Source organism: Onychomys torridus, chromosome 5, assembly GCF_903995425.1.
Source record: "Onychomys torridus chromosome 5, mOncTor1.1, whole genome shotgun sequence".
Taxonomy (NCBI): Eukaryota; Metazoa; Chordata; class Mammalia; order Rodentia; family Cricetidae; genus Onychomys; species Onychomys torridus.
This window is the reverse complement of record NC_050447.1, coordinates 129,503,489-129,517,016: the sequence shown is the minus strand read 5'-3', so window position 1 is coordinate 129,517,016 and position 13,528 is coordinate 129,503,489. Positions and strand designations below refer to the sequence as shown.

Genomic DNA, 13,528 nt, shown 5'->3' with positions numbered 1-13,528 from the left:
TGGGACGAAATGCTTCCTTCCCTCTGCTTTTTTACAGTGGTACTACTGCGAAGACATCATGAGCCTGCCATGTCCAAGTTACATTCTCCAACAGCTTTTCACATCACTCACACCCCCCTGGACCCTATTTCATCAAGGGTTTCAAGATGGAATGCTACCGTCTCTTCTTCAGTTTGGAGAGCTGCTGCAGTCTCAGAGAGAAAGATGGGTTAGCAAAGGGTTAATAAGGAAGGTAGGGAAATCAAGGAAAGGGCCACAGGCAGAAAAGGCAATGAAGTTGCTGGGACAAAGGTCTTTCTTGGGCATTTGAAAATGAGAGGTATTGCTAAATTGTCCTCTGGAAAGGTTAAACTGTCTTCCGTTTTCAGGAAGTGTTCAGGAGTCCCCATATCCTTGCTCTGCCTATCTGACTGTTCTGTAACCATTTCTAAGGGAACTGAAGCTCATGCCCACCACTTATTGGTGATTAGTATTCATTCTGTTGTGAAAGTCTGTTGATGCCTTCTGTTTGTTTTCCTATTGTTTCGTTTACAAGGTGTTTCTTGTAAGAATTCTCAGTATGTAGAGGTGACGACAATCAGAATGCACTATGCACATGCTTGGAACTGTCAAAGAACCAAGTATAGACGAATTTCTAAGCGGTCTTATTAAATAAAGAACACAGAGCCAAAGGTAGGGGTGAAAGCCTTAGAGACCAGGAAAATAGTGAGAGCCACCAACTACCTTACCTCACCACCTCTGTAGCTTCCAAAATGTGAGCTACTTCCTGTCTACCCAGTCTTATGGCCTTGCTGTAGTGCCCTCTCATTGGCTCTTAGCCCAACTACCTCACTTCCTTGTCACTGCCTATCTGTACAAACCTCCAGGTCTCTGTGGTTGGTACTGGAATTAAAGGCATGTGGCACCACTCTTGGCTCTGTTCCGTAGTATGACCTTTAATACACAGAGACCCTGCCTGCCAAGCCACTGCCTGACTTTTGTGTTAATGGCTTGCTATTATTATTTCCTCTGATCTCCAGGCAAACTTTATTTATTAACATATAAATGAAATATCACCACAACAAATTTAATAAAAGCTTTAAGAGGTAAATACCTTATTTTATATAGAAAAAAGAATTGTTAGGATATTGGGAAATGGATGACCTTGAATTTCTGACCCTCCCATCTCTATCCCTGAGTGCTGAAATTAAAGGTTTATACCATCACATCTATTTTATGATATATATATATATATATATATTGCTGCAACAACCCATCAGTGAATGGTCCTTCAGTCTTTGGGGGTTTGGACATTGAAAGGCCTCATCTATTCCAGAACTGAGAAAGATCCTATGTGAATTTCATGGTTCACACTTCCCCTCCTCTCTCCTCCTCTTCTCATGGAAACACTGGTCCGCCTTGATGTACAGATGAAGTTTTGATTTCCTCCCAGATGTGTCCATTATGCTCTACCTTTCCCTGAAGTAGTCTGAAGTGGTGTGTCTACTGTGTACTACATACCACATGGATTTGGGTCTTCTTCAGGAACCATTTCATCCCACTGGTCTATTAATCTTTTTCTCATTTCGACTCAATTCTGTGAGGCCTCCATTGGGGTGGCCCCTCATATTCCTTGAAGAGCCTGTGAGGCAATGTGCAGCCTTACCTGCACAGTTCTCTGACTGTTGCGGCCTCAGTGACTTCAGGCGACACCCAGCTCACACTGTTCTAGGATGTTCTGGCTGCCTTCAGCTGTTGAGCCTCTGCTCTACATGACTTCCGTTCTGTCTGTGGGCCAGCGGGTTAGCCTGGGAATGTAGTGTAGCCCCCTTGGCACTGGAAGAAGGTGAGCACAAAGACAAGGTCCACAGGCCATACTGTCACCTCTGAATCACTTGGTCCAGGCCGCGCAGCTGAGCCGAAATCAAGGGCTGGGAAAGTCTGACCAGGAAGAGACTCCTGCAGATGGTGAAGTGTTAAAAGACCCGTTTTCTATAGTTGTTGACTAGGCATGCAAAGGAGGATGCTTCATAGAAAAGTCCAGGTCCTCCTCTAATGTTGAGGGTGTCAAGAAGCTGGTAGTTTATATATGAAAAATCTCAATTCAGAAAATCTAAGTACAAAACATGGACAGAGAGAATTAGAGAATTTTGCATCATGTCTCCAATAATAAATAAATTAATGTTTTGCAAAGTTGCTATTGACTTTTTTCAGAAACAAAATATTTTAGAGCATAGTCTCTGAGTCCCCTAGCTCTCTCCTTCCCCAGTCTGTGCTGCATGTTTTTGCATCATTATTATAATGCAATATTCATGAAAGGCTGCACTTTTGTTTAGGAAATTCAAAGAAATTATATACTATACATAATTCTAGAAGTGCTTTTTATTCAATAGTGTATTTATAATCTGACTATATTAATATATATAGTCTTCATTTAAGCTCTTATACTCTATCAAATGACTGATATCATAGTTCAAATAAATTTTTCCTACTGATGGATGCTTTGGTATTAATTTCCACTATCATAAACACTTAAAATCACATGCTCAAAAGAAATAAATATAATTTTAGCAAAATGTTAAAAGATGAAACCTAACTGAACTGACAATTTAAAAAAACACCACTCCTAATAGATATGTTGTTGTTAGGGAGCATCTGCTATTATTACTAGTCAATTCTCTACTGAAACAAGCATTATCCACAGAAAGAAAGGTCTTCAGCAGACAGTAAATAACTATGCCACCGTCCACACATACATGTCCAGCCCCGATCAAAGGACACCAGTCTGCATCCAGCACTGTCATGTCTGTTAATATGTAGTCAGGATTCCTGACAACACTGGCTGCTTCCCCAGATCAAAGGCTTTTGCAGAGTCTCCACGGCACGTTACAGTTTAACTTGCCTCATTTTGCTTTCCATGTCTCATACTAAATCTAGGAGGAATACAGGATTCTAAAGCTAACTCAGCCGAGACTATTAAGTCAAACTTGAATGCTGTATGTATGGAGCAATTCTGATTAGAGGAAGAGACAGGAAGCAGAATCTAGATGTTTTCCACAGCAGTCCTCATTTCAGCTGCTTGGATTTCCACTGGTAAGTTGAAAGTACATCGTTAGAATCCTGGTTAATTTTAAAAAATATATCTGTTTCAGCCCTGTTCTTAGAGGTAGACTTAAAAGTCAATGATAACAAAATTGCAACATAAAATTTGATATTAATAATTAAAGTTGCAGTAGGTAAGAAAATGTTGTAGTGGGTAGGGCAGTGGGAATTTCTCCACCATCACTTCTTGATGTTCTGATTCTTCAGTGAGGGAAATGTAAACTCGGTGTAGGAAGACTTTCAGACAAGCCTTCCATTCCTAGCCTGGAATTTATTTATTGATTTGGTTTCTGAGACAGCATTTCTCTGTGTAACCTTGACTCTCCTGAAACTCACACTGTAGATCAGGCTGGCCATGAACCCACAAAGATTTGCCTGCATGGGGAGAGCAAGGGGGTTCTCAGTCTCTCCCCTCGGTGTTTTTCCCCCTTCCTCCTTCTCTAAGAAATGGAGTAGACCAATACTCCAGGGTGAGCATGCTAGCTGCCTCTCTTCTTTCTCCTAGATGCAGGTCAACCAGATGTCCAGGCTGGACTTTGCCTCCCAAGTGCTGGGGGTAAAGGTGTTCACTGGCCTGGCCTGGAATTTAATCACTTAACACCCCCACCCCCTCTCCACAAAAACCCTAGAAGATAAAAATCTCAAGTAAGAGTTGGATGAATTGGATGTGGAAATTCCTGATGCAAAACTGGATTGGGATGAAGGGAAAGTCCCCTTGATGTTCATGGTAGGCAGGAAAAACAAACAGATTAGTAATAAAGTGTCCACTAGATGCCTCAGATGTCCAGGATAGATGCTGGTTCCAGAGCCATGCTGTTAGAGCCTGCTCGAGGATTCATTTGAAGCTTGGATCCACAGTAGAAGGCTTTTGAGACCCACACTTTAAGTTACAGTAAAGAATATACTTTATGGCCACATTCTGCAGCTTTTCTTCACAGCATATATATTAATGAAGAGTAAAATGTCATTAAATAAAACCAACTATCAAATTAGCAGGCTCTTGTTTTTGCTTCAAAGTGAGAGGCTAAAATTGCTGACTGTACTTGTGTGAATATTAGCATCCAGAATGGGGGAATTCAATTCAGTTGATGCTATTTACAACAGTAATGGTATACACTGCACTAAAGGTTGTACAAAGTATGCTGAGAGAGACAACTGCCTCTCACCATGTTTACTCTTCATAACCTTAATATAATCATCTTTACTCCCTTCCAGCCTTCTGACCTGACTTTAGACTAACTGAAGTTTAACACTTTAGATTACTTCTCAAATCCCCACTTCTATGTCTGAAAATACAAGATTTAGGCAATGCTGCATGAAGTTCACAAGTTGAGAATATGCCTTGCCTGTGAGTCAAGCATCTGCTTGGGTGCCATTCTTAGACCTGACTAAAGCAACAGTTCCTAAAGTTGTCTTCTTTAAAGCTATGCTATTTACTTCTGCTTGACCATAGTGGTTTCCAGGTTTGATAACAAGCAAAGGGAAATTGGAAAGCACAATTTATACCATGTATTCATGAATGATTTGAAACAGTGAGATAAGGAGTTTAGACAGAATAATATAGTGAGGGGGCTAAGTTTTATGTCTGAATCAGTTGTCCATAGGAAAAACTTACCTGTAAACTCCCCAAAGGAGTGGGGAGTAGACATAGAAAGGAGACACAGGCTGGAGACGCCCATGGCTCTCACATTTCTCCTCTGCAGCCCTTGCAGGACCATGGGCTAACATGTGTGCCAGCAAATCTGCCAATGAGATCCGGACATGTGACAGCTATGGCTGTGGACAGTATTCTGCTCAAAGGTACCTTTCTTCCCCCTGGATCTCGCTCTGTAGACCAGGCTGGCCTCGAACTCACAGAGCTCCACCTGCCTCTGCCTTCCGAGTGCTGGGATTAAAGGCGTGCACCACTGCCGGCGGCTCCTCTCCTCTTTTTGTATTGTCTTTGTCCTGTGTTTCCTAGAGGGCTCACGGTGACCTCCTTCTGACAGGCTGGAACCCAGTGATATGTGTGCAACAATGACTATATCTGAAGCAACTTGTAAGATTATGCTTCAAGGATGGGGTCTGTACTGGAGACAGCAGGGAGTAAGTGAAAGGGAAAGGAATCAAAATGCTCCTTCTCGACTTCTCTACACAGTCATACCTCAATTGGCTTTCCAACGTAAAAAGAACCAAGCTATTCTATTGCATTTTATACATAAGGAATCTGAACTGGTCAATCAGCCAGCAGAGCTGGAGATGGCTACACTTGAATTCAGCCTTTGGATTCTTTTTGCATCAACCATGCTGTTACTGACCAAGGTTCTGGAATCTTAACATTAGAGGCTGATCCTAAACAGGCAAGAGCCTCTTGATCCCTTCTAGATGAGGGTCATAGTCTCGAGGTTCCAACAACATGCACACTGTGGACAAAGCAGCCATATTCCTAAACAGTATCACTGGCCTCCACCCTAATCACAGTGAGGCTCTTGCGTGTTATATGTACAAAGACACACCAAATACTCAAGACAGAGAGACTGCAAGCAGTATGAATGACCTCAGAATGAGTGCACACTCAAAAATGTGTATATTAGACTTACTTCTCGACTGGAACCTGATCAATGTTGCCTTATACACAATCCGAAGAGTCCCATCCTTGTGACTCTGATTGTTCCGTAGTGCCCACTAGAAGGGAGGAATCTGGGGAGGAACAGACAGTGAAGGCAGTGGGGAGCCAGAATGGCTGGGTCAGAGAGACAACTTCTAGACGCCTCGTTATATGGAACGATTTTGTCTGTGTTCCCTGCAGTCTGACAAGCCTGGGAGGTGTCCCTCACTGTGTTAAGGCAGTCTTGACACCAAAGGAAGTTTATAACTACTTTTACTATGAGAAAAAAAAAAAAAAAACAAGACCCAGGGAACATACGCTACTTATACAATAGGTTCCCTAAAACAGTAACTCTTTTTAATTGGTTTTGAGAGGAATGGGTGTGTAGTGGTACTCAGTAGTACAGCACTTGCCTAGTACCCACAAGGCCCTGGGTTTGATTCCCAACATTGAAAAATAAAAGGCCTTCAAGGGACCAAGAGTCAGACAGCTATAAAATATATTTATACACCCTGACTCATTTTTTTTAAAAAATACCATATAATTACAATATTTAAGGCTTACTGTGAAGCAAATATGATTTAAAATTATTTAATTTTTACAATATGGCCATTAGTACTCATGGGCAGAGAGGTTAAAATTGGGCTAAACACAATAAAACATTCCTGGCCCTGCAATATTTTCTGGTTGTTTCAAGTTTGGATGCCCAAGGCTAGGATCTGTGCACTATAAACAGAATCCTGGCAATAAATTTTTCTGAGGCAGCCCCTCAGTCTGATTGCTCTTCTTTATATTCTAGAAGCCCCAGGCATCACCCAGGTGTGGATGTACTCTGCTCAGATGGATCTATTGTGTATGCACCATTCACTGGGACGATAGTGGGCCAGGAGAAACCCTATAGAAGCAAAAACGCCATCAATAACGGCCTGCGACTGTCTGGAAGAGGTAAGAGAGTAGATCGGGGACCCTATGCTGGCGCTGTGCCATGACCAACCTCCCAGAGACCCTTGTGCTGGCTCTGTAGCACTCTACTCAGCACGGACAGTTACTAACCCATCACCACACATTAGTTTGGCCTGCTTGAAGGATAAGTGGAATTAAGCGGTCTGCACTGTTTCTTGTGAGGCCTCTTGAATTATCTATGACCACTGTCAAATTCACCCCTGTTTTTATGGCCATGCTCATTCTTTTTGTTTAGAAATGAAGAAATAAATCTTATTAACAAAGAGAAGGCGAATTTCCCGATAATGGAAGTGGACTAGTGAGTCACGGGTAGAATCCCCCAAGGCTCCTATTCATTCCTTTAGGCGCACACTCCACTATTCATCTCTCCTTCTCTAAATGGACACTAGAGTGATGCCTAGTTGTAGGTGGCTGGGAAAATGCTGCTAGGGATTTTCGGGCCTGTCTGTGGTGCTAAGGACGGAAGGAGTGTGCGGGCTAACTCCGTCAGTGAGCTGTACGCCCAGCCACAAGTGTACTCCGTGTTTGTAAGTCCCTATGTGCAGTGCATATGAGTGTATGCACACGAGTGCATATGGATGTCACAGGGAAACCCGGGGTGTCTTCCTCAGGTGCCACCCCACCTTTTCTCTTCCTTCACTTTTTTTACACTAATTCACTTACTAACTTTTGTGCATGGGCATGTGTGGAGGTGAGGACACCCAGCAAGGCTTCAGTGGGCTCCCCATCGATTCCTTTCTGGATCTCAGGATCTTGGAGGTTTGGATGAACCCAATTACCACTTCTACTTCATTGCCTGTTAGGTAGTCCTAGTGACCTTGGCTTTCCTATGACATACCACTTCAGAGACAGTTGAATGACACCAGCTTCTGCTGCCACTTAAGCTACAGAAAGCAGCCAAGAAATAGCTCCTCCAAGACTTGTGGTCCCTCAAAGCCTTGGTGATGAGTTGTCCCCTAGAACCTCTTCCCTTATTACTTCCCCCTATTGTGACAAAACACAGCTGTCAGGGCAGAAAATCCAGGGCGGTGGGAGCACAGTCAGCTGGTCACACTGGATCTGCAGACCGGAAGCTGAGATGAAGGCTGACAGTCATCAGACTACCTCCCCACTTCCAGCCTTTCTTCAGCCTGGGCCCTGGCCCATGGTGCCCTGGGCTAGCGTGGGGCTTTCCTCCTTGGCTGAACCTCTGTGGAAATCCTTCAACTGAGTGTCTTCTAATGACTCTAAGTTCAGTCAGACTGACAGCAAAGATTAACCATCACACCACCACAGAAATAAACATACGTACTCACTAAAAGGTACAAGATCAGGGCTGGGGAGAGAGCCTTTTTCTGTAAAATTGCCTCACAAGCACGAGGACCCGAGTGCCATCTCCAGAATCCATGGCAAAACCCAACATGGTAGTGTACCTACCCTTTGAACCCCAGCACTGGGAAGGTCAAGGCAGTGGATCCCTGGGACTTAGCTCCAGGCCTGTGACACACACACACACACACAAACACACACACACACACACACACACACACACACACAGACAGACAGACAGAGACAGAGACAGAGACACAGAGAGAGACAGAGAGAGAGAAAGAATGCTAACTGGGAATGGAGCGAGCCTTTGAAAAAGCCCAACCCCACTGCCATCTCTTCCAACAAGGCCACACCTCCTAACCCTTCCTAAACAGTTCCAACTCTGTGTGTGTGTGTGTGTGTGTGTGTGTGTGTGTGATGTGTAATGGTGTCTTTAAGCCAACAGTCCTTCAATGAACACATCATGCCCTCTGATTTAGAGCTCCAACTGTTTTAATACTTGTCCTATTAGTTTTTGTATAGAAGCCCCCCACATCTTCTGCCATCTTTCGTTTAGTGTCTAAGAGTACTGTATGAGTTTTCTTAGACCTTCTGCAGCATCAGGATTTAAAAGGAACATAATACAAGTTGAATATGGAATTGTATATTTCTAGCAGCCTCACTGAAGGAAAATAAACATAAAACTGATTTTAATATTTTATTCAACCCAATGTCTCCAAAATAGTATTTTAAATATTATTAAATCCACACAGAAGAGTGTGGTAGTTCACATGTGTGATCTCAGCACTTGGGAGGCTGAGGCACAAGAACGACATGAGCTCCAGGTCAGCCTCAGCTCCAGAATGAGACTCTGTCTCAAGCAATTGCCAGCTGGGCCACAATTCTAGCATTTGGAAGACCTGCCATAGTACAGGGAAGACCGTGTTTCAAAAAAGCAAACAAGCCGACAAATAAAATAAAATAACTACTGAAATATTTTTCATTTTATGCTGGTTGCTTAAAATGTATTGTGTGTTGATGGTGAAGCAAATCTCAGTTCACACTAGCTACATGTTAGCTGCCTGCCTTGTGGGCTACAGCTACTATTACTGGACAGTGCAATTCTACAGCTTTACCTCCCACCCTGTCTTCACTTCTCCATCTGCACCGAGAGTCATGGTTCAAGTTTCCCTTTTAGCAGCTTCTGTGTGTATTAGAGCATGGACAGTCGTGAGGTCACCTCTTCCTCGGGAATGGGCTGTTAGTGGCGAACATTATTCTGTGTCTGTTTCAATGTGTTTTGACTGCGTTCTGGTCTCTTGTTAACAGGATCCTTGCTTTCTGCTGCCTCCATTTCCTTGGCAAATCTTTGTCCAAGTGTTTGTCTTTGGCCTTTTCAATCACTCTGTGTTGTTCTATCTAGCACCAAACTGGGGTTTATTTGTGCCATCAGGGAAAAGTTGTAAGAAGACAAGCCCATTCACACGATAGACCACTCATATTTGATCCCAACACTATCTTATTTTATGATTATTGCATTATACTATGTCTCTACTTGGAATTACCTTTAGAATAGATGTATATATGTCTATACATATATTTTTCCTGAATATATTTACATTTATACACATATATTTACAAAAGTATCCTTTTTTGTTTGTTTCCATTTTTCTTTTTTAGGACTAGTAGTTTTGTTAGACTATATATGTCTTGGACATAACACTATTCTGGGTCGATTTTCTACTATCTAATGCTTTTCTGCTAGTATTCTCCAATATTTTACTAGATTTTTATTTGAATCTACTCTCCATCTTGCTTTAAAACAGGATTCTGTCTTCCTGAGTTTATCCAGTTCTGTTTCTTTCTGTTTTTGTCCACTTCTGCCTTCCCTGCCCCCACCCTGATCATTACTGATCATCACTCATCACTCTTAAAGGCTCACATTTGGCCGGACTTAGCAGCAGACACTCGCAGCAAAACCAGCCTACATCTCTTGGCAATCTGCTCCTGGCGCTCTCTCTAGGCTTCCCTCATTCTCTTGGCCATAAGCTTAGCACTTTCTGCAGCCTCCTTATTGCCTTAGTGGGCTGTTTCTTTAGCAATGCATTGGCATTTGTGTTGCAGGACACGCAGGACATGTGAGGTAACAAGTCCCTGAATCTTGGGAGCTTTGGTCCTGGGTTTCTTAACTTCTTTGTTAAGGGCCTTCTGGTAGCATATTGGTGAACACCATCTTTTTAAAAGAGATTGAAAAGTTTCCAGATTAGGCTACCTTTTGTGGGCTCCAACCACTGAGGCACAGCAATATCTGTCAGTCCATGGAGATCCATCTCTCCCTTTTTGCAATGACCAAGTTGAAAACACCCAGAATGACATCCACAATGCATCCCTGAGCAACCCAGCACCTTCCTCTCCAGTTCTCCTTGATCTGTAACAAGCATGCCCTTACACAACAGCAGGAGCACTCTGCTATGGGTCAAGACCTCTTGCTTCATGGGAAAACCTTGCTTGCCATCCCCACCACAGATCTGCCATGTAACCCTTCCACTCTTCACCCAGAGCACCAGAAGCCACTTCTGTGGCCACGAGCCTCTCAGAGAAAGTACAAAGTTCCAATTCATCATTCACTTCAGTGAGTTTCTGACAGCCATGGCTGGGAAGGTGAAACCCAGCTTCATCCTGACATGGTGGACCACCTTGGAGGTCTCACAAAAAGAGCTCCACTACTGTTTTTATATTTTAAATGTGTGTGTACATATTTTGCATATGTATGCATGAATGTGTGTGTGTGTGTGTGTGTGTGTGTGTGTGTGTGTGTGTGTGTAAAGAGCAAAGTCATCTTTAGGTATCATTCCTCAGGTATCATCTACTTTGCTTTTTGGAACAAGGTATCTCATTGGCCCAGTGCTTGGCCAGTAGGCTAGGCTGGCTAGCCAGGGAGCCAGGAATACATCTGTTTCCACCTCCCCAGACCAGAGATTATAAGAACATGCCACAATTCTCAGCTTTTTTCATGGGTTATAGGAATAAAACCCAGGTCCCTATGCCTACAAGACAAGCACTTTACCAACTAACTTATCTCCCCAGCCCAATTTCTGATTCAAAGCTACATAAATCCAAATAATATCTTCATTTTCTTTTAGGTTTCTGTGTCAAAATTTTCTACATTAAGCCAATTAAGTATAAAGGTTCTATCAAAAAGGGAGAGAAACTGGGCACCCTGCTGCCCTTGCAGAAAGTTTACCCTGGCATACAGTCGCATGTACACATTGAAAACTGTGACTCCAGTGATCCCACTGCATACCTCTAGGGAAGACAAAGAGCAGCCACATCCTGTTCTGAATGGAAGGCGGAAACATCTGCCCCCAAAGAAATGTGTATCCAACAGAAACACGATCGATGCAGAACCCATCATTCTGATGCCCACTCATTGTCACTCTGGTCTTTCTGCCACCTAGAGGGCCAGGGTGTTGTGTATTTTAGATGTTTAAGTCCTGATGACTGAAATAAACAAATGAATTCCAACATGTCCAGACTGTATTTCTGAGACCTCTGAACTAGCCATTTCTCTGCCTGAAAGTGACAAAGAACTCGAAGGTCTTTCTGTGACAGAAGAATGGCAGAAATGAAGGGCTGCTGTCAAGGCTTGGCACGTGACCATAATAAACGCCAGCTGACAGAACGGAGGCTTCCTTTACAATGAGGTGATGAATCTCAGCAACACCCTTACCTTGGTCAGGCCAGATGGAGGGCAGCTATTCATGGGGCTAAGGTTTGCTGGTCTTTCTAGCCTCACTCTTTCATGCTCCATGAGAATAATGGGTTTCCTAGGAAGTGAATGGTGGCATCCTCCAGAAAAGGGCATATTCTAGATCTCAGTGAGGCTGCATACATACAGGGAGGATGAGGGTGAGAAAGAGAACTGCTCTTAACTGAAGTGCTTAGGAACTAGGTCAGGAAGCCTCATCCAGCAATGCCATACATCATTCTATACACAATTACCCAACTGATTACATGTAGTGGGTAGCCATCCCAGCCTTGGCCTGGAAGTTGAGGCTTCGGTAATGGTCACGCCCACAAGGCAGGCCTGAGAGAGGTAGCTGAAGACCCAGGATCAAGAAGAGAGGCATCTCTTGGTTCCAGGACCCTGGACGCTGGAGGTAGACCGAGCAGAGTTCTCCAGAGAACACTGCCGGACTGTGCCATCCCTTTCCCAGATCCTACAACCTATCCCTTCATTTGTAAGTTACCCCACAAAATAAACCTCCCTTTTAACTACGTGGAGTGTCCTTAATATTTTCACCAATAATTACACACCATTCTTTCTCAATGCTGCTGACAGGAAGTACTAGGAAAAACAGAACCATGTAAGTGTGCAAAGGAGCAGAACAATTCCGGCTCTAACTTGGTCATAAGGAATAACGAAACTGGAGGAATCATCTGGAAATTCCACTCATGAAAATTTTGCTCAAGTCCTTTTGAAATGTAGAATGACTCCATCCTCATTTATAGGTATGGTAAAGGAAAAGACAATTACCTGACCTTTATTATTGGAGCAATGACTCCATTTGTATTCCTATGCCTAATAATGGTCTTGGCAACACAACTTGTCATAGCAAAACCAGAGACAATCCAAATGCCCATTAACAGTGACAGATTTTAAAGACCAGGTCATAATTACAGAGACAAATATTATACATAATTCATTACACAAATGCTAGAAATCAACAGTAATTTAAGAAAGGTGAAAAATTCACTTAAAGTGGGATGCTCTTTTTCTAAGATCAAAACAAATAAAATAACAAAATTTCCAAGAACACATATAGGTGGTAAAATTAAGAAAGCAAATGAGAGAGAGAGAGAGAGAGAGAGAGAGAGAGAGAGAGAGAAAGGAGGGAAGGAAATAGCTTAATTACCCCAGGGTTAGGAGAGCAGAGCCACACACATTTCAGTCACTGCAGTGGTACAGTTGTGCAGCCAAGGGTGACACATGAGTACTTCTTGTGAACGAACAGTATGTCACAGAGGCAACTTGACATACATGTATGTAGGTGACTAGAAGAGCTAGTGATGTTTCTCAGACATTTAAGGACCCATGTTGTAGTCAGCATGTTTTAAATGCAGGTTCCTATCATCATCCATCATATTACAGTATCTATGAAGGACTAGTACATTGAGATTTAAGTTTTGCTGGGATGTCATGGTGTATGCCTTTAATCGCAGCACTTGGGAGGCAGAGCCAGGCAGATCTCTGTGAGTTCGAGGCCAGCCTGGTCTACAGAGCGAGTTCTAGGAAGGAGCAAAGCTACACAGAGAAACCAGGTCTCAAACCAATCGCCCACAAAATTAATTTTGATTTAAAAATATATGCATCACTGTTCAAGTTGATGACCTTCTGTAATATTCACTGGTGTCCACTAACTGTATCCTTTCAGTGGACTGCATTTGCTTTCAATAGCTAAGCAGCCCACTCCTGCTGAAGACGCAGAAGGAAGTGGTTCTGAAGGCAACTGAAAAGGCTCCAAATGATCTGAACAATGAAGTTTGTTCCAAATAATCAACACTCTGGGTTGGTGCTTAGGAGGTGAAACACAGTAAAACATGGCT

General features: G+C 43.0%; 1 protein-coding gene across 1 annotated transcript; it reads left to right on the top strand.

Annotated features, from left to right (window-relative positions):
• The first annotated feature begins 3,026 nt into the window (after positions 1-3,026).
• Lect2 (leukocyte cell derived chemotaxin 2) lies at positions 3,027-11,231 on the top strand. Its single transcript, XM_036186793.1, has 4 exons — positions 3,027-3,072; positions 4,785-4,881; positions 6,468-6,613; positions 11,065-11,231. The coding sequence occupies exons 1-4, from the start codon at positions 3,027-3,029 to the stop codon at positions 11,229-11,231; spliced, it is 456 nt and encodes a 151-aa protein (XP_036042686.1).
• Positions 11,232-13,528: the final 2,297 nt, after the last annotated feature.